Source organism: Daucus carota, chromosome 4 (assembly GCF_001625215.2).
Source record: "Daucus carota subsp. sativus chromosome 4, DH1 v3.0, whole genome shotgun sequence".
NCBI lineage: Eukaryota > Viridiplantae > Streptophyta > Magnoliopsida > Apiales > Apiaceae > Daucus > Daucus carota.
In genome coordinates this window covers 43,119,216-43,146,393 of record NC_030384.2, presented here as the reverse complement: position 1 = coordinate 43,146,393, position 27,178 = coordinate 43,119,216, and the positions used below count along the sequence as shown (strand labels likewise).

General features: G+C 34.0%; 3 protein-coding genes and 1 long non-coding RNA gene across 4 annotated transcripts; 2 read left to right on the top strand and 2 right to left on the bottom strand.

Moving 5' to 3' along the window:
• Positions 1–4,083: 4,083 nt before the first annotated feature.
• LOC108216386 (uncharacterized) lies at positions 4,084–5,459 on the bottom strand. The gene is made up of 2 exons (XR_001806083.2): positions 5,319–5,459; positions 4,084–4,386 (listed from the first exon to the last, which is right to left on the bottom strand). It is a non-coding gene; the product is annotated as an uncharacterized LOC108216386 (long non-coding RNA).
• Positions 5,460–7,670: 2,211 nt separating this feature from the next.
• On the top strand, positions 7,671–12,634 carry LOC108216254 (uncharacterized). The gene is made up of 4 exons (XM_017388964.2): positions 7,671–8,123; positions 10,300–10,464; positions 12,238–12,278; positions 12,423–12,634. The coding sequence occupies exons 1-3, from the start codon at positions 7,844–7,846 to the stop codon at positions 12,270–12,272; spliced, it is 480 nt and encodes a 159-aa protein (XP_017244453.1). The 5' UTR covers positions 7,671–7,843; the 3' UTR covers positions 12,273–12,278; positions 12,423–12,634.
• Positions 12,635–16,026: 3,392 nt separating this feature from the next.
• LOC108216328 (uncharacterized) lies at positions 16,027–17,806 on the top strand. Its single transcript, XM_017389065.2, has one exon. The coding sequence runs from the start codon at positions 16,213–16,215 to the stop codon at positions 17,434–17,436; it is 1,224 nt and encodes a 407-aa protein (XP_017244554.1). The 5' UTR covers positions 16,027–16,212; the 3' UTR covers positions 17,437–17,806.
• An 8,072-nt stretch (positions 17,807–25,878) lies between these two features.
• On the bottom strand, positions 25,879–27,085 carry LOC108216708 (photosystem II 10 kDa polypeptide, chloroplastic). Its single transcript, XM_017389541.2, has 5 exons — positions 26,882–27,085; positions 26,671–26,729; positions 26,504–26,559; positions 26,348–26,400; positions 25,879–26,239 (listed from the first exon to the last, which is right to left on the bottom strand). The coding sequence occupies exons 1-5, from the start codon at positions 27,039–27,041 to the stop codon at positions 26,145–26,147; spliced, it is 423 nt and encodes a 140-aa protein (XP_017245030.1). The 5' UTR covers positions 27,042–27,085; the 3' UTR covers positions 25,879–26,144.
• Positions 27,086–27,178: the final 93 nt, after the last annotated feature.

The following is a 27,178-nucleotide window of genomic DNA, read 5'->3' as shown; positions in this document are numbered from 1 at the left end:
TAGAAAATATAAAAAAAGATAATAGATTTAGTTATAAAGATAATTGATTATATAAGTAGACCCATAATTTGGTCCAAGTAGCGACCGAATAAAATTTTTAATGTTTCGGCTTTAATTGTATAGTAAAATAATATTATTGTGAGAATAAAATTATGATATATGTAGCCCGTGTTAATTGTAGATAATCCATTTTTTTAGTCAGAATATATAAAAAAGATAATGTGTTTTAGTTAAAAAGATAATTACTAAGTTTTTCGATGTTATTTTAAATAATGGAGTTTTTTTAGTTAGAAAATATATAAAAAGATAACATATTTTAGTTAAAAGGAATAATTGGCATATAGATAGGCCCGTATTTTGGCCCAAGCACCGACTGACTAAACTTTCAATGTTTTGGTTTTAATAATATAGTATAGTATGGATGCGTATATATTTTTAAGGTTTAACTTTAGTTTTTGGTATAGTCATTTAGGTCCTAAATTTGTTTTATGTTTTGATCTTATATTTGTTTTATGTTTTGATTTGTTTATATTTTGTTTGAAGCCCACTAATTTTGTTTGAAGCCGGATAATTATAAAAGTCCGTATTAAAGCCCGTGTACCGACCGAACAAATTTTTAATGTTTCGGCTTTAATAGTATAGTATATAAGCGATTGTATATTTGTTTTATGTTTTGATTTGTTTATATTTTGTTTGAAGCCCACTAATTTTGTTTGGAGCCCGTTAATTATAAAAGTCTGTATAAAAGCCCGCGTACCGACCGACCAAACTTTTAATGTTTCGGCTTTAATAGTACTAGCTTATAGCCCGTGCAAGGCACGGGAGCTTTTTAATTATTTATAAATTTTTTAAATATATTTTAAATGGTGTGAAAAAATTTAATTTATAAATAATAAATTAAAATTTTCAATAAAATAAAATTCGAAATTATGATTTGTTTGTAAGTTAGAACTTTGGTAAATACATCATCACAGCCATTAATGGTTTCAAATAAATTATTTTAGTCAAGCAATTCCTTTTCTCGTATGTATCATGCCAAAGTATTAAATTCTATCTATCAAATTTTAATATATTTTGAGTGGAATACGTTATGCCAACTCCTATTAGATTATATTAATAAATGTATTTTATATTAAAATTATTATAATGTGATTTAAATATTTTTCAAATTTATATGGTTCTAAATTAAAATTGATAAACATAATTTGTTTTGAATTAAGAAAAGGAATCATAAATATGCAATAAGAAGGTAGAATCTATTTTGGATTAAGAAAAAGTTTTTGTATTTGTTGCTCACATAAATCCGGCTTATTAATTTTAAAATATATTATAAAAAAATTGTGACGGTGAGATTTATATGATTCTACGAATAAAACTGGTAGGAAATATTTATTTAGGATTAAAAAAAATCATATACATGTGAAAGAGAGAATTTGTTTTAGATTCAGAAAAGGAATTATAAACATGCAAGTAGATATCAGTTGCCTTCTAGAACAGAATTTAATTTTGTTCCAATCTAACGGTGCTTATTTGTTCAATATAAGATCCAACGGATGATAAGCTTTTGGACCAGAGGACCATGCGACCAAATTATCTCCCTGCTTATTATATATAAGTATATAATAGTATAGATTTTGTGCAATATCAACGGTGTCTGAGACTCGTTGCATTTAACACTTTAAACACAAGGTTGAATAGCTCAGTTCTCTCAGATGCATTACTCTCCTTGTTTCAGTCTTTTAGTGCTGATTACTTTTTATTACGAAGTCTTTCCTTTTTCTTTTCTTTTTTTTGAATAAAAAGATGACTTTCATTAATGAGGAAAATCATATAGAATAGCCTCCATCAAAACCAACGGGGAGACGTGAAAATGTTTGGGCAATTGAGCGAATAAGATAATTTAGCTACTTCATGAACCACTTTGTTTGCTTGCCTTTTAACAAGAGAGATAGAGAGGCCTAGAGTTCAACAATGTGCGACAGCTCTCCAAGATATTACCCACTTCAAATAAGTTATTGACTGAATGCAAATAAGAGAATTAGACTCGATAGATACTTTCTGATACAACAAAGAAGTGAGTCAACTTAACCCTTCAAAAATAGTAGTTGCTTCAGCCTCCAGGGGACTAGAAGCTCCTTCACAACAAACAGTCTTCCCAATAATGAACATGCCTTCATGATTTCGCAACACCAGACCAACCGAAAATGTATTTGCGCCAGCATGGAAGGATGCATCTACGTTAAGCTTGAAACAGCCTGCATCTGGAGGTTTCCAAACTGGAGGAGCATGGGAGATCGAAGTCGAAGTAGAAAAGACCATGTTTGCTCTACGCTTTACACTGCTTAGTATTCTCCCAGTTTTAAGTTTAGTGTTCAGATTAATACCGATCTCATAATTTACTACGAATAAATACTATACTGTCTTAAAGCTAACATACATTAGTAAATTAATTCATAAGTTGCTCTTGTTTAATTCAATTTTTCATAATATATCAATGAGACGTTTTATGGTTCGATTAAGAGTAATAAATTGTGGGCGAAGAGTCTTATTTATGCAAGACCACTTGATTGATGTAGTTCCAATATTTTGCATGATTTGGGAAAGATAATATATTTTTGGAAATACATATGCTGTGAAAGTGTGAATGAAAGGTCCTATATATTCATTTCATATATTTATAAATATATTAATTTGGATCAAGGATTCTACGAGAGTGCATCTTTTTTTAAATTTTACTTGAGTTGTCACAGAATAGGTGAATAAATGTTCATATTATTTTTGTACAAATAACTTGAATTTCACGGTCCGTCTCACACCAATTACCTCTAGCAGCCACATATTGAATGTATCTTTTTAGCCCGGAGTAGAGTTTGGTCCTGCTAAATACTGCTCAACCTAATGTTCTAATTCTATTAAAGATTCTACATGTAGGTTCAAAGTTCAGGTCTGAAACTAAGAGGGTTGTATTCGATTGAGATTTTAATGGATTGTTTTTAGTTTATGAATTTTAATGGATTGTGTCTGATTTTGATTTTGTGCGGATTCTTGATAAAATGTCGCAGAGTTGATAGGATTTAAGCACAATGCTTCAAAATCCCATTGATTTTGATGGGATTTCAAAAAACTTAAAATACACTGAAGAATGCCACAAAATCCATCATTTTATGAAATGCAAAAAAATCCATCAGCATTTGAATACCATCAGATTTTAATGGATTTTAAACAATCCCAATTGAATACCATCGGATTTTAAAGCATAATTTAAAATCCCAATTGAATACCACCAGATTTTGTAGCATAATTTGAAATCCCAATTGAATACCTCAAGATTTTAATGGATTTCAAACAATCCCAATCGAATACCCTCGGATTTCATCAATGCAAAAAAAAGCTTTAAAATCTCAATCCAATACACCCCTCTAAGTGCTCCACAATTTTCAATTAAGGAAAACAGGGTTTCCAGAATTTTGGAACAAAATAAACTACTCCCTCCGTCCCACCCATTTCTTATCAAATGGGTTGGGCACGGAGGTTAAGGAATATGTATAAAATAGTGGAAAAGAGGAAGAAAAATGGGTAAAGTGGTGGGACCCATTGATTTTTAATGTATAAAAAGAAGATAGTGGAGTAAAACTAATGTGAAAAATAAAGAAAAGTGGAGAAGTGGTGGAACCCATTGACTATTTTTGGTAAGTTTTGAAATGTAAAGAATTGGGTGGGACACCTCAGAAAGGAAAGTGTAAAGAAATAGGTGAGACGGAAGGAGAGGGAGTATTAAGTTTATATTTCTCAGAGAGAACTACAGAGTATTATGAATGATAGGAACCAAATTAGACAATTGTTAGTAGTATATTCACCTACCAAAAACCTAATAAACAAATTAGTAAAACCAATTGTAAGGCCATCCAACAGTCGAACAAAACCCTGAATATGATACCTCGTTCACTACCAAGCAAAACATAAGATGTTGAAAGAGAACGATGGTCAGACTTCAGAGCCCAATGATTATACTAGCGGAATTAACAAGATCATTGGGGGAGTAAATTTTTCCTCCATCTCAGAGCACTAACAATGCCGAAAATATAGATTCATAAAACAATATCAGATAATTAAAAAGATCATTCCTTACAGCCAAGTTCATAATCCTTTCAAAATTATAGTACGATAACCAAACTAAACAGAAGTTCATTCTAGAAACAAGAAAACCAAAAGCTGAATCACTTGCTAGCAATATCAGAAAACTCCCCCTAGCAGAGCCCAACATAGTGAATATGAAGATGCAGGCTCGAAAGAAGCAATCTAATTATTTTTGCAAACCGTCTACTTAGATCTCTGTCTCATCTTTCGGCGCTTCCTTTTCAATCTCCTCATCCGCTTCTTCTTCCACTGCAATACAAATACATTAATCAGAACACTAATACAAAGAACAAAGAATCAAAACTGTAATATATAAAAAAATGTTTTTCTCATGGCCAGTCCCAAGAGGTAATGGCAGATACTGCTCCCCAAGGCGACAGGATATGACAACGCCCTTTGCCAAGCAGGAACCTCTCAACTCACAAGCCGAAAGGCTCAACTGCAAACAATCAAAGGGCTTGATCTACGACAATTAACTTTGGGTTTTGCAAACATATTTAGTTCACCCCATTTCCATTGTTAATTGTCAACAATTCATCCATAAACATAAATAACAAGTACAATTCTTTAAAACAGACCAAATACAATCCACACACAAACACATGAGCATACATTGTGAAATATATAAATGTTTTTCTCATGGCCAGTCCCAAGAGGTAATAGCGAAATCCGCTCCACAAGGCGACAGGATATGACAACGCCCTTAATTCGACAATCGGGAACCATCCTCAACCCCTAAGGGTCAAAGAAAGCTCAACCATCCATCAAACAAGGGCTTGATTTATGACAATTCATGTTGGGCTTTGTGAACATATATTATTCACCCCAGTTTCAATATAAATTGTCAAGTTAAAAACAACAGTGATTACAGACGTAAACAAACAATATTATAAATAACAAGAACAAACAAAACAATTTGCAAGTCATCAGCTTTCAAATATACGAAAATCAAATGATAATTAAGATATACGAGAACCAGATTAGGCTAAACGCATATCTAACATCGTCATTATAGAACCTAAAACATATCAAACAAGCTCATGCTCATAAGAAAAGCGTGACTATGATTCTACAACACAGCCACCAGCATCATGAAGAAACAAGTGTGGATTTACATAACATACGCATAAACAAAACACAAACATACATAAACACAATCAGAATAAGATCGATGAGAGTACCTTAGCACGCATCTCGAGAGAACTTCTGTGTTAACTCTCTATGCTCTGTGTCTTGTATATCTCTCGGCCGTTCTACAGACGATGTTGTGTTTCCTGAGACTCTTGTTTAGTATTTATACGACTCTACAGCTGCGTCATAACCCTAATTCCTTAGGGCTTTTGTGGGCTTCTAACGTGACTTTGGGCCTTTACCCTGTCATGTTTCGGTCCGCTGTGTGTTGTGATAGTTCACTGTTCACGTGTGTGGGCTATAGAGGTGTAATTTACTTCTCTTTTTTTTTTATCAGGGAGGTGTAATTTAATTTGGAGTTAATTACACTTTGCAACTTCTAGATTTGTTACAAACGCAGTTTAGTACTTGAATTTTAAAATATGGCAATATACACCTTAAATTTAACATTTTCGTACAAGTTGTAATCCCTAGTCACTATTCCGTACAAATCTGCCGTTAACTTTAACTATTTGAGAAGTAACAGTGTGTATAATAATTTCTAATAGCTACTTTACCCCATGTGACCCCTCAAAGTTTATGTATTATATTTTGAAATTATTTCCGAACACACACAACGATTTAAAAATAAAATAAAATAATTTTTAAAATATGTACTTATTTTAAAATTTTAAAATAAGTTACATCGTTTATTTAAAAATAAATAAATTTTCAGATTCTAAATCTAGATACATGTTTTTAAAATTATTTTAAATTTTTTTACATCGTTGTGTGTGTTCAGAAATAATTTCAAAATATAATACATAATTTTTGAGGAGTCATAGTGGGTAAAGTAGTTGTTAGAAACTGATATACACACAGTTATCGCTCAAACAATTAAAGTTAACAGTAGATTTGGACGTAATAGTGGCCAGGGGTTATAACTTGCACGAGAATGTTAAGTTTTTAGGGTGTATATTGCCACGTTATAAAGTTCAGGTACTAAACTGCGTTTGGAGCAAACCTAGGGGTTACAAACTGTAATTAACTCTTTACTTTAATATTTAACTGTTTTTCTAAACAAATTTAGATTTAATTCTTGATGTTGTACCAAAGTAATATTTAACGAATCTTTAGCACTCCCTTTGTCATATAATAAGAGCCGTTTTGACTTTTGACACGTAATATGGGGTGTAAAAAACATATTTTTGCATATTATTTTTCAAATATCCTTTTTCTAAACAAAAAAGTAGATGTTAATTTATTTATTTTTTAAATGAAAAATAATATATAAAAATATGTTTTTTATGCATCTAAAATTACGTGTAAAACGTCAAAACGACGTTTATAATGGGACAGAGGTAGTATACTAGGGAAAATTTGTGTATGTGGGACTTTTCTTTTAACTGTAATTTTGAGACATAACCCAATGTTATTTGTAATGACACTGAAATCACAGATATAAATTAAAAAAAAAGGTCTTTGGATTTGTTCTTGTGTATATAAGACCCTTTTTTTTAATTTCTGGGATATTAATATCAGTTATAAGTTTGGCATTTATTAATTTATGTATGAGCGATGCATCGAGGTATAGAAATGAAATATTTTCTATGGCGATTAGATATTCAGATGATTAAAAAAGTAATATCATTTGAAATATATATAATTTTATGAATAATTTATTTAAAAATGAAAAATTTTGATCGAAAAATTGAATAAAAAAATAGAATTTATGCCTATAAAAACAAGACCGGGGAACCCATATATCCTCGCGTGATTCAAATTATTTTTTTTTTGGCAAACAAATGATTTTATAAATACGAAGCGCAAACTCAGCCGGGACAAACCCCCGAACTGTCAACTATAGTCTGATTGTGAAACAAAGATCGAACTAAACAAATAGTCGTTTTGTTTTCAAATCGCTTAACACATAGAATATTCACATTCTTTGATCTAAAAGGTATTACAATGATATCTCGAGCAATTCAGCTTACATCGGTTATGAAACTAGTAGCATCGCAATTGACCTTCACATAAGCATCATTTGTGGCCCAATGTTCAGAACTATCAGTCAAATCAAATCAACTGATCCTGGAGCACCTAACGTCCCCAAAATATGAACAATGATTTGTTGTGAAAGGTGAGCTCTTGCGGTATATACCATCGTTCTAAAATCGATGTGAGTCTTACGGATCTCCCAAAATACGGTATAAATCCTTTTCAGAATGATAATCAAAAGACATATCAAGACACACAAGAATATCAAAATATAACACACTAGGATTCCAAAAACCTCATAACACACTATAAATCAATATTAAACCTCATTTCTTTTTTGTAAGGAATATTAAACATCATTTTTTGTTGGACTTAAAAACTCATAAAATCGATATATAAAAAAAACATAAATGAAACTCAACTTTATCAGAGTAAAAGCAGGTTCGGCCACGCCAGTCCGCGGATTGGCCATCCCAAACACCCCCTCACCCCGTCGCAACCCGCTCCACAAGAAACCAGCCCCTACCAAGAAAATTTAAATCCATAGCCCTTTGCACAAATAAACATCGGTTATATTACAACCTACAAATCGATAAGCATGTCGGACGAAGAGGAGCCCTCAGTGAGCCTGGACTCAAAATCAAAAGAAGAAGAAGAAGATAGTGCAAACAATAGCAATGCCGCGAATCTCGAACCAACTTCTAATCAACCGCTTCAATCCACAGTTGCCAGTGGCGATAACAGCGTATCAGAGTCTGACCTAGCAAAGGGGCTTGCTTCAATTATATCAACCGTAATTACCGATTTTGATTCCAGAGCTGAAGAGACTATTCGTAGTCAAAATCAACTCTCCTTCTCCATCGATCGTCTTACTGGAGGTAATTAACGCTATATTGTTATACTCGATAGATATGTCTTGAGCGTTTTCATTTGTTAATTGTTAGATATGGTGCCTAATGTGGCCTCTTTTTATTTTTTTGGTATTGAAATGTGGAAATACTAGTGTAATATGTGTACCATCCATCTATATCTTGTAAATTGCATGGGAATTACTGATGACATGAGTAAAATTTTGACCCGGTGTTTAACTTGTAATGGATGAATTAGTCATATTATATATTTACGGGCTGATAATATTGGTGGTAGGGCTTCTTATTGGAGATCGAGGAGTAATGTAGGTGACAAAGATGATGATCTAATGTTATTTAGGTAGCAATAGTCTTAATTAAGTGAAGATCGAGGAGATAGAGGACTTACAATATTGATATATTTGGTTGCCATTTCCAATGGGGTTGCTCTTAGAGCTCAAGTTAGCAGGGTTCTTGAGTTCTATTTCAAGCTACCCCAATTTCCTCAAATCTTATATATGGACAACAAGACAAATCATTGGCCAAATCATTTCTAGATAAAAGACCTTGAGATTGAGATTGAAGACCTGAACACTGGGAGCCAAAAGCCCACTCCCGTCTTATATTGGCCCATATTCGGATTGAATCATCTTGGAGTTAAAAAATCCATTTCGAGTTTGACCTAGTAATTGAACAATTGAGAATTTTGGGAGACTGGTACTTGTACTTGCACCCGCACATTATGGTTTAGTATTGTTAATGTATAAAAGCTGTTCTTGTCAACACTATGTTTGTTAGCCACATTATTAAGGGGGGTATTGACCCCTTTTCATTGTTGAATATTAAGGAGCCTCATTTTTTGATCTGGTTTGGGGGTTAAAAAGGTAACTAACTAGAGCTCCCTTAAAAACTTTGACACGATACACAAACTAACACTCTCGTGCCCATTCTTATTTTGGTTTGGATGGCCAAACTTTAACAGAATCTTGTCTCGTTTTGAGTGGGGATGGCCGATTGATTGAAAAATCAATGTCGAGCATAAATGACTCAAATTTCCATAGGAACATTGAATTTTTAACAAAGTAAAAACTATGATTTGCTTATATGAACAAACGCGCTCTATTGCCATCTTATAGTGTATATAAGTATCCTGCTGTGTGAGATTATGAGCTTTTCTCACTCTAAGTCTTTGGGTTCTAGTAGGAACAGAAACAAACAAAATGTCTACGTCAACGACATGTTTTTCGACTTCTGAAGATATTCTTCTCTTTGCAATTCTTTACCACATCATCTAGGCCTGGCCCGTAGCCCCATAGACTTGGATCTGATTGCCTCCAACGAACGTAAAAAATCCACAAGCAGAACGTCTGTCATTATATTAGCATATGTAAGTGACCATCTTGCTTATGTCATTACCTTGCTGATATTTAACATGTCCCCACTCGAAATTCCATTTTGGGAGGAAATACCCATCTTCGAATGAACAGTGGAACACTAGCAACCTGAAGATGTGAACTTGCAAGTTCGGGGAAGGTGGTGGTCTTCATTAATACTCTGACGTGGAACAAGTAACCTTATCAAGATAGATATCACTGTACATATGTATTTCGGGAAGAAAAGTAAAATTTATAACTCATAAGTACCTCTAAATGAGGAATAAGACCCATTTGTATAGAGTCACACGGCACGGTTGTAGAATTTCATTAGAATCTTAATAGGATTCCTGAGAGTTGAAACATTTTCCTTCAAGTAATCCTGCATTTTGTAGAATTCCCGTCGTTTTATGAGTCTTGACTTGCTACATACTCTTTTTTTCAAGTAGATCTTGAATAGGACTCTGTAGTGTCATAATCATATATTCATTTGCGTGGACTGTATTTCTTTGACCCCTTTAGATGATTTGAATCCCTGCAGAATAGGTCTGCAACCCCTATAATTTGACTTCATAGCTTGGTTGCTTTAGGCTAATCTAATTGACTTATTTGACTCCCATATTTTTTTTGGCTTTTATTATATAATACTTATTCAGGTCTCCATTTACTATATGATGAATATAATTTAAGCCCACATCACCGTGATGGGTTACCAACTCGACTAAACCCTTAAGCTGTTTGAGGAAAAGCTTTATATTTATAATGGCACTTGTGTTATATCATGCTTCTTGTCTTAATATAGTTGACTAGTTGATAATCATGAATTATGGCAGAACTTGATCAGCTTCTCGAAGATGCACCTTTGCCTTTTATCATGCAACATGCTGCCAAGATATCTGGAGTTAGAAAAAGAGTTTCTTCTCTTAATTCAGTGTTGAAATCTGTACAACGACGTCTCGACAATATAGACCGAACGCTGTCTGCTGGCTTGTCACATGGTATGTTATGCTTTGCGCTGCTTCTCGTACGTACCATTGCCCAAGCCAATAAGTAGCTCAGTATTTTTCACTTGTATCTTGTGAACATATTGATTAGCATGTTAGAATGGATTGAATGTTTTTTGCATATCCGTATGGTTAATGTCCATCATGTGTAACCTGTTATATTATCTTATCAGTTGCATTCTATATATAAGTTGGCCTGCATTCCTTCTTAGAATATGCAGTATGATTTAATTCACTGACATTATTTTAATCTTATTTGCCATAGTTGCTATATATTCGTTTAAATCTGTGATTTGAACACTGAATTCACTAGGCGTCCCTGGGTGCATTTGAAATTTGTTCTCTTTAATACTAAAGATGGCATGAAATGGGGAATCTGTGAAGACTTTACAACTTTGGCTTATATGACTTTGTGCGTAATTAATGATTGCATAGATGGGGCAACTGTCCTTCAGTGGTCTGCTTGTTAAAATGACAATCTAAAATCGAGTGCACTAAATCTATTGATTTATGCGAGCAGAAGTTGCCTGATTATTATTATTGTTACTTGTGGTGTTCATTATATATGAGGGGAGGGATTTTTTTAAAAATTTGAAAATTTGTTTTTTTTTTTTTTTTGGGGGGGGGGGGGGGGGGGGGGGGGCGAGGCTCTAATCACGACCAAGTTTAGCCTGTATTTCCTGAGCTATATACTCCCTCCGTCCTAGCAGGTTGTTTACGTTCACTGTTTGCACCATTTTGGGCCTCCTATAAAGTATAGTTCCATTACGTTCTTTTAATTTTTCTTTTTTGAATAAAAGTTTAAACGTCAAACTTTTATTTAGGGAATTTTTTTTAAAAAAAAAATATTATGGAACTATACTTATAAGAGCCTCAAAATGTGTGCCAAAAAGTAATGTAAAGAACCTGGTGGGACAAGGGGGAGATTGTTTATCTAATTTTCTCATGAGACTCTAATTATGATCTTTTGGTCCAACTAACTCCTAAACTTATGCGTAAAGAATAGCACCGGAAATTTATTCAAGTGAGTATATTGTCGTTGTCAGGTTCCTTTAAAGTATAAAGGTGTCTGGACTTGTAATTTCAATCTTTTATGATCCCCCTTGTAATTTTATTTTCTGTAGATCATCGCAAAAGACTTTGCAAAGTGTTCTATTTCCAACTATATGATGTATTTCTGTTAAATCAAAAGAAAGGATAAAATCTAGTACAACCTTGTCAAGTGTAGCAATTTAACAACACAAGAAAATGCAGGTCTAGAGCAATTACAGTTATAATTAAGGGTACAATTATTATGAACTAGTACTACGAATTTTTTCTTCTTTTAAGAAAAGTAAGTAGAACAAATAATTCTCCATTACAACATGAAAGCAAAATTCAGAAATCTTATTGGCATTTACATACCACTCTTACAAGTAATCTTCAGAGATAATATATTGAAAAAGAAATTGTCCCCCTGAAATTTCTGGAGATAGAAATTACAAGTTTGAACATCATTATTTGGAGGGGTTTATATGCCTGATGTTGTTAAACAGAGGATGGAAATGATGAGAAGTGTACACGATTATGCCAGTAGTAGGGTTGTGCTACTAGGGAACATTAAAATATCATGGTGCAGTGTAGTGCTATTCATATCTCCTTTTGAGGAAAATGTTATGTCAGCAGCTTTATTCTCTGCATTGTTAACTTCTTTTAAATATCTATGTTTAGCCTGGATCTCCTCTGCTATATATTGCTTATCTAATTTACTGGTGCTTTGTGTTGCAGGGAAGGCCACTACTGGAAATTCTGAGCATCATTAGATTATTGTAAGCTCATTTTGGTTTTCCATGTTTCCTTTAGTTATGTGAGTGATAGGCAAATTGTTGATTCCTTTAAAACAAAGCAATCTGGTCTTTGGATTAAATGATCAGTGCTCGAGCTTTTTTCTTATTATTTCCAACTTGTTGCAGTGTATAGTACTTCATAGTCTTGCGGAAGCAACATGTTCATCACTAAAGTTGTAGAAACAACAAACAAGATGTTTGGAAATTAACGCTCTTTGCCTGTTAAGGATGGAGGTTTGCCTTTATTCCTACATCTGTGTAGTTGTGTATTTGTGCTATCAAGAAGTTGGCTATTGATTTGCAGAATATGAAATTGAATAAAACAATTGTTAGTATAACGAAGTATGTGTTATGAAGAAGTTGGCTACTAATTTGCGTACTAAGATATTACATACAATTTTAGAGTATAACTTCGTGCAATTTTCATTCAATGGAAAAGTAGGGCAAATACTTGAATCAAATTGTTCCTCTTCAAGGTGTGAAAGTACTTTACTAGCCTGATATCATGGTTTCTGATTCTGTTTGCTATGAATTATGTTCACAACCTTTTAAGGAACAGATTATAGACAGGGGAACAGTATACATCTTTCATTTTTCGTTAACCTAAAACTTCATATTGTGTAGCATGTTCAGGCGTCATCCCTGTAGCTTGTAACTGATACTAATGTGATAATCTGTTTTCGTCTAGCTACGTCTTATTATCTTTTGTTGGATTTTTTTAGCACAAACATTGGTGTAGTAGTGTTTTTTTCCCCCTTTTTGTGAGTGTTGAGTTTTGAAAACTTAAATTTCTCCTTCATCTAGCTCCTTCCTATCATCTCTTGTAGAATACTTTAAGTAAAAACCTGAGGTCAATATTTGTTTGAAAGGATTATAATCCAGGATAACTACACTATTATTATAATCCCACGGGATTGTGTTGCAATAACTTTTTCCATTCATTTTCATGTGATTATATAATTCCTTCTTTCACAAGGTATTATGATCCCATAGAAATGAACTGAAACAATGATGCAAAAGACGAACTTGTGGGATTATAATCTCCTAAAAATTGAGATAAATAGGGTAATAGTGTAAGGATTATAATCCGTTCAAACAAACATGGTCCGGATGTATATTAGATTACTCGTTTTGTGATCTGTGATTGTGAGGGTAAGTGTTGAGTTGTGAATAGTTGAATAAGGAGGAGGGTATGCCCTTCCTCACAACAACAGTACAGTAGTTCTTAGTTGTAATAGTACTGCTGCTTACTAGTCAACAAAATGTGCAAACAGACAAATTTATGGCTGGGCCATTCTGATTCTTTCAACTTTCCCTGTAATTTAACCGGTTCAATGAATCTAGCGACTACAGTATAAACCAGGATTTTTGTTTGTTTCCTATGGCGTTGGTTTCCCTGTAGGACTGTACGGTGTACCCCATCCTAGTCTAGAAACATCATTTTTTGTAAGAAATTAAATTCAGAGGGAAATGTCTATTTTGCAAGGGGTGAAAGAGACACCTATGGGCCTGGTTTTGTGGACTTGCCACTTGCCAGCATTAGACATCGGTTCAAGGAGTAGATTATATTGATTTCGTCAAAGACTTAAATTATGCACTTTTTTTCTGCGATGAAGATATGACGATTGAACAAATATACATAGATCTGTCTAAGAAAAACAAATATACATACAGGCTCAAATACAAAAGGATATGACCTGTACTATTAAATTTAAAAACTTTTTGCATTTTTCAACTAGTCAGAATATAATAATATTACATTAATTTGCGTACAATAAATACTAACACTAACAAGTAAAACTTGTAATTTAGTGACCCGCCGTAAATAACAACTCTGATAATAGTTGCAATGTGTGATCACAGGAAAAGAAATAGTGAAATTGATTATTTCGTTTTATTCAAATATATTAAATAGATTATTTTTCTTTGATTTGATAACAAAATCAAAATTGTGAAATGTATGATGAACTTGAGCAAATCGGTAAGTTCCAGTCTATGAACAACAAAGGAATACGTAATGAATTTGGGTTAAAAAAAAAAAAAAACCGACAACTCGATATATTTAGATAGCACGAGTAGATAACTTGATATGTTCAGTGTGATTGAAGTGACTACTCTATGCATTTTAGCAATGGAGCCAATTTTGAGTTGTTCTAACTAAGAGGATCGAAAACGATAGAGCGTGTGTTGTTATTATAGTAGAGGCCCGTGATTAGACCAATTCAAAAGCGTTATCACATCCTAATTAGACCAAATGTGTCATGCACAGCTAACATACCAAACCCATTGTAAAGTTTTATAGCGTGTATAATGAAACGGAGGAGCTTGGCATAATCCAATAACGGGAAAAGTTAGAGGAGCTCCGTTCTCGAGAAGGAGAGAATAAAAAGCAAGAATATTATTGCAACAACCTAGTAAAAGTATAATCATCTTTATGTGATTATTCTATTGCATAGGGTGGTTAAAAAGGTGGATTGTAAAAAGACTATGGAGTGATATCATATCATTCAACAAGTGTGGTCTATGTGGGGGTGTGAGAAGTGTGGGGGTGTGGACCACCACATTTTGCATTTTGAGATGAGGGAGGAGCGGGGCTAGAAATAGAATATTGTAAGTGTGCCAAATTGCTGGTTCAAAAATTCATTCGTATTTTATGTTGATGATGCTTGGTTTGTTGGAGCTGGACCATTTTCGTGACCACAACGTTTAACTCTTTCTACTCGCAACTCCCAACTTTGTGGTCACTATAATTTCTTTTACGTTAGCAAATCTTTTCATACACTTTTAGCTTTCAAATGGATACTATACCTACTTTAAACAGTACTTTTTCTCCGCGGATCTGTTATCTCTATGTTACATCATGAAATGTGCCATGGCTAGAAGAAAATACTAAGGCATAGGGGGCTAAGCACGCTGATGTTTTTATTTCGTTTTCTTTGATTTTATATTACCAGGCACCCACCCGTTTTGAAACTTTAGCATAATTTCAACATTACTATGGGTTAGGTATTACTACTATTTCTTCATGATATAACTACTGTAGAATCTTGTTTGTGGAGCTCACCTCTCAAAAATGTGTGCACTCTTGCATGATCAAGAGAACATACTCTTTCCTCTCTTTCCCCTTCCTATCTCATATATTTTTCCCGTATTTTCTATTACATTTGTTTTATAAAATTATTTATATTTAATATGACAAAAAATTAAAAAATCTTTTCTTCTCAATTTATTTAAAAATGCTTCTATGATCAATTGATCAAATTTTGACTAATTTCATAATTACAGACAAATATAAAATAATATTGTTAAAAATATATCTAAAAATTAAATGATATTTTTTATTTTTAAATTTAATTAATTTGACAACAAAAAAATTAATTAATTTTTTTCAGATTTCATCCTAATTTCGGATCACTATCCTCGCTAATTAGCTGGCTAGCAATGAAAATAAGAGACTGGTGGAGCTTCTCCAGCCAAAATTTTCAAATAAACAAAATATTGCAACAAGTGTCTTAAATTTTTTAGAGAGCAGGTCGGAGACCACAATACAAACCGTTAGATAAAGTTGGGAAACGTGTTTAGTATAGATGAAAAGACCCAGTGCTAGTTCTTCCTCTCACTTGCCACGTAATCCAAAAACTTTGACCAAAACACAGTTGTCAAGATATGATTAGCTGTGAACCTGACCCCACCTCATAATTCTGGTTATATATATGCGCCCTATATTACGGTCTTCTAAGTACACACATCTCAGTAAATAATCAAAGCCTCTCCAAACCCTTGACAAACCAAAGCGGGAACTCTCTCTCTCTCTCCCCCTTTTATCTCTCTCATTTCTGTCTCTCTAGTCTCTCCCTCGATATCTCTCTACCGACTGATTTCAATTTCTCCTTGTTGTGTTGCATGATCGTCGGAGATGGCATCAGCTTGCATAAACAACATTTCATTATCGCCGGAGAAGTTTCTGGACTGTCCGGCGACTTTTCCGACGTACGGTTGGTTGAGTCCGAAAATGTCGTTCGGCCGTGACGAAGAAGTTTCAAAGCCTACTGTCAAGCCTAGACCTCAGTCTCCCGAAAAAATAGTCGACGACAGTGAAGTGGAAGCAGATCGAGATGATACCGGTGATTTTGAGTTCCGGCTCGATTTTCCAGTCACAATGTTACCGGCCGACGAATTATTCTCCGACGGCAAGTTAATGCCGCTGCAGTTCCGGCCGGCGGAGGTCTCGTCGGAAGCCACGTTGCCGGACACGCCAAAAGTCCACCGGAGCTGTGAGATTGCCGGAATGGATCCGTACTTGTTTTCACCTAAAGCCCCGAGGTGTTCTAGCCGTTGGAAGGAGCTTCTAGGACTCAAGAGGCTCTACCAGAACAACAATGCCAAGTTAGAAAGCCCGAAAACTTCGCTCAGTTCTAATACTAATACTGGTATTAGTAATGGTACTGGTTCTGGTGCTGCCAAGTCTCTTAAACATTTTCTTCACAGAAACACAAAATCCACTCCCGCATCTGCAACTGACTCTTCTCTCAGCCTTCCGTTGCTTAGAGACACCGATAACGAGTCGATTTCGATATCGTCTCGTTTATCTCTATCGTCTTCTTCTTCCGGTCACGATCACGATGATCTCCCTCGTCTCTCTCTCGATCTGGAGAAGCCTCATTCAAGTAACCTCACACATAAGCATCACCAAAATCCACCTAGAATCAGGCTTGTGAAGCACAGAACGGTTTCCACCGAAGGCAAAATCAGCAAAAGTCCAATACGGAGACAAGCGGACAGCAATGCAGCAGCGACAACTCGAGGCGGCGTCTCGTTGGATAGCCCTAGGATGAATTCATCGGGGAAAATTGTGTTCCAGAGCTTGGAGAGGAGTTCAAGTAGTCCGAGTAGCTTCAATGGCGGTCCTCGATCCAAGCACCGCGGAGTTGAAAGATCGTACTCGGCTAATGTTAGGGTGACTCCTGTTCTGAATGTTCCCGTTTGTTCACTCCGTGGATCTTCGAAGTCTGGTGGCGTGTTTGGGTTCCCTCTTTTCTCGGCTCCTCCGCACAAAAGAGATAACGGTAGCAGTACTAACGGAAGCCGTAACCACCAGCAGCAGAGTAGCAGCAAGAACAAAACGGATCGATCTTCTTAGTCTGATAGACTCTAGTATTGGTAATTAACATCACTATTTAACAGTGCGTTCTCTATTCCGGTGTCTAATTTTTGTTGATTAGGACTATGTACATTGTTAATTACCATCGTCAAATGCTTAATTCTAATCTAGCTAATTAGCCTTTCCCTGAACCTTATGGAATTTGAATCTCCGTTTTTTTTCCGTTACCACACTTGTGTGCGTGTGTTAAACGCGCCGTGGAAGGAGTTGTATTGGGGAAGGGGTGCAGTAGTACTGAGGCAGCAATGTAATGTAACATGTGAGCGGCATGTTAGGTGTCTGATACTCCCTCTATTTTTTGTAATATGATGATGATTTGATTTGTGGCATATATTTTTTATTAGGTTTATTTGATAATATAAATTTCTATTTTTAATTTATTTTTATGAAATAAATTTTAATTACATATTTTTTATAATAAAAATTAAAAATTTTGATGTAATGTTTCTAGCTACTCGGTCTTCAAAGTGTGCAACAAAACTTAAAAAGGAGTAGTATTATCTACTTGAATGCATTTCTTTATTTGATGATTACTGTTTCCAGTGGTTGAGCTTCGGAAATGATGCCCCTACACATCTGAAATTTTTTCAGAAATGGCCAGCTCTGGTGACTATATAAAAATATATTATCTGTTTTCTATATTGCATCTCACTCTCATTCCAAAACTTTTCTTTTAACCTGCTCGTTTCATGTTCTGGACTCTAGTGTATGCCTTTCCTATTGTTTACTACCAGCAGATTAATGTGTTTATCTTATCACTCCCTGTCTCCTAAATGGCCTTGTGAAGCTTCCCGGATGTTCCCTCTAACTTAATTTAAACTCGGCAGTTCGTACATATCTCGAATATTGTATGCATTTCAAAAATTCGAATATGAAACATGGATCTCGCAAATATAATACTCTCTTTAGTCAGGGTTTTGCCTCGGGTTACGGAGATAATAGCGGTATTAACCTGTTCGTATGTGATAAATGAGATTAGGAATTGTAATGCCTTTCACATTTTGTAGATGTTTGAGGTTTGGCCAAGTTGAAAGATCTGTTAGAAATCATATCTTGATATCTGATTTAAGATAGAAGTACAACGTACATGTACATCTTGAATGTCCAGGTTCCGGACCCAAGCTTGTTCATTTCTTGAATTTACCGTTGAACCTCAAACGCAGTTAAAAGGCCATCGAGGACCACATTTATCGGTTTTTATGTATCGGATAAATCGAATAAATCGTAAACTCGAGGAAAAGAATGCAAGGTGAATGATGAATTAAAACGAATAAGAATACATGTCTACCCAATGTTCTAAAAAACTCTGATTTACTAAAAATATGCGATTAATTCTTTAAAAAAATATTTAACCAGTTCAACAATTATACTCTAATTTAACCAAAAATCTTCGATTTATCAAAAAAAATATGATAAATCCTGAATCAGCGAGGGTATATAATTCCGATTTCTGATTTTTACGATCATATTGTCTACTATAAATGCACCTGTACTTCGGCCATACCAGTACAGTTTTGTTGTCCAACAGACGTGATTAATGTTGTGGTTAAAATCACTCCTAGTAAAAGTTGGATGTTTGGTTTCCTGAAAAGTAAAAATTGAGGTTTGAAAGCTAGATTTGATGTTTCAATGTAAGCTTAAGGCTACTTTGAAAGCAGTAGGCTGCGTAAGCCTAACAAACGCAGAAGATCTGCAAAGTAGCTATTTTTATCACTGCGTTTGTTAGATTTTGCTTTTGTCAATTACAGTGGCTGTAGGCCTGTAGCTGTCTTTGAAGGGTTGTAGATGAACCTGCCAAATCACCTTTTGTCTGAATTTAGATTACAAAATATAAGGAGATAATAGATTTTCACAGTCTTTAATCAACGAGTCGGAAACAGTGGTGGCGCTTGTGTTGTTGGCAACTAAGTTACTCAGTAAAGGAGCCTGACTAGAAAGTAGAAACAATAAATTGAATTGAGATTTGTGTGTTGGTTGAGGAAGTGTCCCCATGAGAGGGAGTGAGAAAGTGAGAGAGAAAGGAGCCTGGTTATTAACGAGTATGTGTTGTTGTCAAGTTAGTCAGTTGTCGTTTTCAATGGCGATATGTCTTGTTAGATAAAAACCAATTATGATGTTTCTTAGCTGTAAACAAAAAGCTCCGGCTAGGACTCAAAATTGTACTACAGTATTTGATAAACTTGTGGAGTTCGGCTAGATTCAATAAAAAATAGTTTGGACTTGGTTTGATAACAAATTACTCCACTTGATTTTTGTTTAAAGCGTGAAATCGAGTTGCTTGTACAGTAAAAACTTGTTTGAACCCAATAATCTATGTTCAACTCGGGTTAATAGGAAACAAGTCCTTGCTATGAACAAGTTTTAATAATTACACAATATATGCTTTAACATGTTCCGATCCCATGCTATGAACAAGTTTAGCCCAATTTTGTCTATTTGATTTATCTTTATAAACTGTTATATGTTCTTAATTTTATCATAGATCAAAATAGACGAAAATAGGCCAAAAAACTACAAGATGTGATGGTAAAATAAGTTAAAAGATACCTTGGACAATTATCCGAAACTTAGGTAATAAAATGTAGTTGATCCAAATTAAATATATATATATATATATATATATATATATATATATATATATATATATAGGTATATAGAGTTAAGTTCTATGGAGTAAAAAAAATTTGGAGTATTGGAGTACAAAGTTTGATAAAATGTAATCTAGTCATCTAAATTTCAATTTTTTTGTCCGATAATATTTGTAAATATTTGACAACCTGCACATTATGTTCTGCAACATAAACATCGTGATCAAATGGTAGAATAATTACTTTTATAAATCATAGGACTCTATGTTCTGCAATATAACCAATAAGCAGAACAATAATCTTAATATTTGTTAAAGTTGAAAGATATTAATGATTAATTGACAATTATGTGCAAGACAACTTATAAATGATAGATTATATCAAAATTTGGATAATCAAAGATATTATATAGGATCAAACTAAAAAAATATGATTTGTACTCCAATACTCCAATGTTTTTATGTACTCCATAGAACTTAACACTAGATATATATATATATATATATATATATATATATATATATATATATATATATATATGTATATATATATATATATATATATATATATATATATATATATATATCCAGTTAACTTAACACTTTAAATCCATTTCATTCAATTTCAATCTAGTATACAAATTTCATTTCATTTTCTCCACTCATTTTATTCAATCCAAGTGAATGCAGCTTTAATTCCATACGATTCGACTAGTCATGTGATGTCTCACACTTCCTTTACGTTATATTTCGTACATTAATAGCTTATGTATTAAAACATATAAAGAGGTAAGAAGACCCTCGATAAAATTAACATGATACATGTAGTATTATTATTCACACATACGAAGCTGTACAAAGATTACACAAAAGAAATGTAAAAAACAACAATCTAACCAAGGTGTGTGTGACTAAATGTGGAGAGTTAGGTAGGAAACTATGGATACATTGTAGCGCCTCTATAAATGCAGTCCTCCAAGGGTAAATAGTCTTTAGACTGATGGTCTTAAGTTGGCAAGACTGAATGTGGTTCACCTTTATTTAGGTTGCCAGCAAGAAGAATCAGAAACACCATTGGAAAGGGTACCCCAGGAGGGCTATACAGTAATTCAACACAGGGGGCTAGAAATAAAAATAAATCATGTGTAATAGTGTAGAGACTACAAGGGGGGCTTGGCTTTGATGCGGTCAAGAAGCAGAAAGAGAGCAGAGCAGGGGGCAGAGGGGGAGAAGAGAAGACAGAGTAGTCGGCAGTAGTAGTAGTCACATTTCTTTTTACATATTTTGAGGGTTTTGTCGTGTATAGATTTTATTACAGATATGCAGTGATGATGAGGGTCCAATTGAAACCAACCCTAGCTAGCTCCTCCAGGCTCCAGGCACCTTAACGGGAAAGAGTTGAGTGTTTTTTATCATTTCATTTCAAAACACTCTTCCCTTTTATTGTCTTGCTAAGCTGGCCTGGCCTGTACTCTCCTGCCTTGCCAATTATTTCTGACATTTTTCATGTTATAAACTACTGCTGCTCTCTTATCAACTTTTCTCTCCACACTTGGTAGTAATCTCGCCTCTATGTTACTACTGCTACTGCTACTACTCATTCCCACCAACATATTTATCTGTATTTGTTGAACGTGTTAAAAAAATATTACAATCCTAATCACTCGATATTTATCTAACCATCACAAAGACTATGTAAATGTATGTTGTATACGAGCTTTCCAGCATACACGTGCTAGGACCTGGACCCTTTTTTTGGATGCAAGATATGGAGATTCTAGTGTAATTGACTGACAAATTAAAATTCAAGACATTCAAATATTAGTATAAAAACAAAAATCCATTTATTTAAAATTCTTTATTTGAAATGAGATAAAAAGAAGACGTATTTGAGGTGATTTAATAAGTGATGATCAAAACAGTGGTGAAGTAATACTACAGTTGGCACTAAAAAGGGAAAACAGGGGAAGAGAGGAGAGAGCGGGAGAGAAGAAAAAGAAGAGGAGGGCCAGAAATCAGAAAAACAACGTGATGGATAGACTGTCGGTCTCTCTTTCTCTGCAATTTATCTTACATATTTAATCCGTATAGATTCCCCTCCTGCCTTCTGCACCAACATCTCTCCATCTCGATCACTCGTATATTTTTATTTGCTGTTGTGGCTTCTGTACAACACATTATTATGGAGTGCAGATAGCATATGTAAAAGCTCCCTCTCCATTTCTACAAATATCTCTGGACAGCTTTTATCTGTTGTTTCTATCCATCTGCTATTGCATGGGTCCGTTTTACATGTTCTAGCAAACTATCTTCTGTATTTTGTAACATACAAAACAATAATCTTGATTATTTATGAGTACGATGATCACTCTATCCGCAATTTAAATGCCATTTTCAAGGTAGAAAATCATATAAATTGTTGTGAACGATCATTTTTTAGGATTTATCTCTAGGAATGATAAAAGTAAATCCTTATCTGACTCAAAACACGAACTTACTTGAAAAATTACAAAATATTATTGAAATTCTTATATATTAGGTAGAATAATTCTTTATCCGAAAAATTCAAGTCGGGTTCAAGTTGTTCCAATATATCTGAACCCGGATGTTGAAACAGTTCAACAACTACGAATATTTGTCACATATTTATATAAATTTAAATTCAAGTCGGATTTAAATTGAAATTTTGAACTCATTTCAAATTTGGGTCAAGTCTAATTTAATCTAAAAACTTGATGATACGGATTTGGATCAGTTCGGATTGACCCAGAAAGTTGATAGGCAAAAACAACCTGAATCAAAATTGGCACCCCTGACTACAGTTCAATTATCTTGTCCCAGCAACTTGCTCAATGCATATTCACTCCGATTTTATTTCCGGCAATGGTCCCATGCAGTTAGAATGGAACATTTAAAACACATTGCCAAGTTAACAAAGTTCGGAAATCACTTTGAGTGTTTCATATGCCTTGAAGCCGACACACACGGAATGTGTTTCATAAAGATCCGAACTTGTACTCTCTCTCAACCAAGTATTCAAACGCAATTAGGGTAGAGCATAATTATTTTTTAACAAAAAATCATGAACAAACTTATAATAAACTCGTGGATAAAAATTTCAAGAACATTCTACATTCGACTCATCTCGACTTGATCAAGAAAAAATGGCAAGCTATCAATTCACTTGCACAAATAATTTCTCTGATATATTAATGAGCAAATTTGTATATTGATGTCCCACCATTGATTTGCCTTTAAGTCGCATGAACACAATTGTAAAAGCATGCATGCAGATGGAAGAAGATAAGTACTCGAATCACTGTTTAAACCTTCGTGCATTTTACCTCCCTGTAAATTAAATAAGCGCAGTAAGGTCACTGTTTCGTATATCTTGCACAGAGTTGTGAATTAGAGCCCCCGGAAACGTGTTGCAGTAACAATCATAATATCACACATTTATGCTAACTTGAGTTATTTATGTCGAGAGTACTGCGTGCAATAATAATTGTATTTTTCGGTTCTGAAATTGACGGAACTTATAAGCGATTCACAACTCGTCTTCGAGTGATTATTAAATCGTATTGGGGTTGTGTCTTCTTCGCGGCCATTTTGGATGTTTCTTCGATTATTTATATACTTCACGACTTTTCAAAAACTAAAATTTTAGCTGGCAAAAAAATAAAAACAAAAACTATAATATAAAATAATTACATCCATTAATTTTCTCCCCCATATCCATTCTATTATACATTAAGTAACAATCAGTTACCACTTTTATTAAATCACTATTTAGATATTTTTCAAATATCTATGACCAACCCATTTATTTAGAAGACAAAGGGAATAAATTATAATCAAAATCTATTTAAGTTTCACGCTATCATTATTTATTTGATAAAAATTCTCCTAACTGATTAAATCATAAATATTGTTTGTAGACTATTTTAAATATATAAGGGCAATATAGATTAACTATAAAAAAATGAATTCATTTTTAAAATAAAGAAACCAAGTAAAATTGAGAAGTAAAGAAGCGATCAAGAACCCTTTGTTCAAACGGGGGCATAAAGAACCGATCAAGAAATGAAAGTCTGGAGGTTGTAGATTTCATCTAGTCCGAGGACCAATTAAAACTACACATGTGTCCTCTCCCCTTAAACTCATCCCTGCTGCAGCTTTTACCATTTTATTATCCCAGCCGTTGGATACAAATATACAATCAGTCTAAACACTAGTACTCGTAAATATAAATGAACATTTAACACTACTACTACAGCATTTGTTGAATTCCGTACCACCTGGCCAAATCTCGTACCTTGTTTCTCTCTTTAATTTTTCATGTTCACTGTATATTTACAACGGGACTGTAGCTTCGGCAAAAGGCCAAAAACAACCTGCAAATTTTATCTTCCTGTTGTATAATCCAGTGGAAAGAGACAAACAAGTGGCTTGCACATGTTTAAACTCTGTTAAACTAAATTACCAGCCAAAGCATCTCATATAACTATCTCAATGATATTTTGTTTTCGGTCAATATTTTTTTATGCACTTTTACATTTTCCCTTTCCGATCAATTTGTTACAACGATATATTTTACGAGATTTATTGTTCGAATTATTTCTCGTTAATTAAATTTGTGGGAGTGGATGTTAATATGATGTATCATGTATGTGGTCCTTGAACTTGTAAATTGTAATTCATAACTGCACTCTAATTGCAACTAATGGTATATAGTCCACTCCATCGTGCACAATTATGTTTTCATCACCTGTATTTTTTAGCTTGTGAAGGGCTGGGCTTGACTATGCACTTTGTTGGTAGGCCAGTCTACCATATACGGGCCTTGGAATGCAAGGTTATGAACTTATGATATGATTGTCGTGTGCTATTTTGCTAGATCAAATAAAAACAATAATAAATTGAATGGACCGAAAAACTTTTAAAAAATCTCTCTATCCGTATTTATGACAGTTTTTATATGATAGACCTTAATAGATTATAATTCTTTTTTGAAAAACTTAAAAAATTATAACTAGAAATTCAGTGAAGTGTGGACAATGGTCATTTAAACGTATTTTTCCTCATTTCACTATGATTCATTTAAACGTATATATCATGTCTTGGTTCAAAAACAAATTTTCTGAAAATCAGAACGGCACCAAATCAAATTCACCCAATTCAATTCAATTTTACCCCGTCGTACAAACATGTTATATAAGAGAAATTCGAGATGGTCTAATACTAGATCTCTCTTATTGGAGCAAATTCAATGCCAATACTATATTTGTTTCAATTTTTCGATTTTGGACCGGTTGCCACTCTCACTTGTAAGTCTCGCTGGTAAGGTTCAATACCAGCACCTTTGATCTATTGCAGTTGGTCCGAAAAGAACTAACAATTTGATACATATTCGACATATACTCCCTCCGTTTCAATTTACATGTCCACTTTGAAAAAAAAATTATGTTTCAAACTACTTGTCCACTACAACTTTCAATGCAAAATTATATTTCCAAAGTCAATTCTACTCCACATATCTCTTATTTATATTTCCTAGATCAATCTCACTCCACATGTTATGATCATTCAATGCAATTAATTTATAAACATCCACTTTTCTTAAACTATGTGATTTTTTGGAAGTAGACATCTATTTTGAAACGGAGGGAGTATTAGTTATTTATTTATGTATACATGACTCAAATAACACTTGTTCAATTGACCGTGAATGTTATAAAAACACGTGTCGGATATTCTCGGAAGAAAACCGGGTATGCAATGTTTGGTTAAGCAGTGGAATTTAGAAGGCTATGACAGTAAAGTAGAGAACCATATACCAGAAGTACCTGTACTTTGTTGAAATAAAATCATGCAGCTTAAAACTGAAAGCTCGATCCAAAAATTGTTGTACAACTTATGCAGCCTAGGCAGATAATTTTAAACCGAAAAGAATAATCTATAACCACAGGAACAGATGGTGTAGACAAATAAGTTGCAGGATCACACAACAATATTTTATACTCGATCTTGACATGTGGACACAAGTTACATTTTTAATACAGAAGATGGAGATCTAGATTTACATATACGAGGCGATATCTTAACTTGCCAAAGCACTTGTGCTGTAAACAAGTAGTGCTCCTCCTCCAAGAATACCGGCAAGCGTCACTGCCCAGATCAACAAACCAGTTGTACCTACATTCACCAACAAATTTTATTACTTTCTTTTATTTTTATTTTACTTTATTTATCATCTTCTTGTAGATCTATACTCTATAGTGTTTCCTTGAGATTCTTTATTACCTCCTGCATATCGGTCTCCGCTTTCGGACCATTCATTGCGGTCGTAGATGGGACTGCATAAAATCATCATAAGAAAATAAAACATTAATTCTAAGGTCGAATGTGATGATATTATATTTACTAAATAGACACTAATTTCTAAAATGCGAACTATACCTGTATCCATCGACATTGGCACCATATTTGTCCACGTACTGGTACACACCCTTGCCCTGAACAAGTTTTCAATCAGGCAATTTATAATTTCTCTTTTTGGTTTTTGGACACAAAATGTATTATATTATTCGATTAATAATTTAACATTTAATAGAATTATTACTAACCGTTGGCTTCCTTCCAGATGCATCTTTTCCATCCCTCAAGTTCATGCCACCACCAGTTCCTGAAAGCACAGTATAATAGATTACTAAGAAACAACACATTATTAGTATTATTTTTTACCAGCAATTTTCCGGATCTCTAAAAATTAGTGTCTATTAATATATTAGTATCGGAATAAGTCGAATATGTTTGGTTTGATTCGGTTGTTCGTACCATAAGGAGTATCGGTTTTGATCTTCTTGACACCGCTGGCTTGAACCTTGAAAGAAATGGGCCTTGCGAGGGAAGGAAGGCCTCTCACAGCTCCTAATTTCTCAACACTAAATTGAGAAGGCTTCAGACTCACCGAGCTCATCATCACTGAACTTGCCATCTGCTTACTTCAGTTTCCTGTACTGATTATCCAGTAAAAATAAATAGTACAATGAAATAGACAAATAGTATCGATTGTTGTCTGATTACACGTGGCATCGTTATGTGGCTTCGTTTGGATATGGCAATGTTCGCATT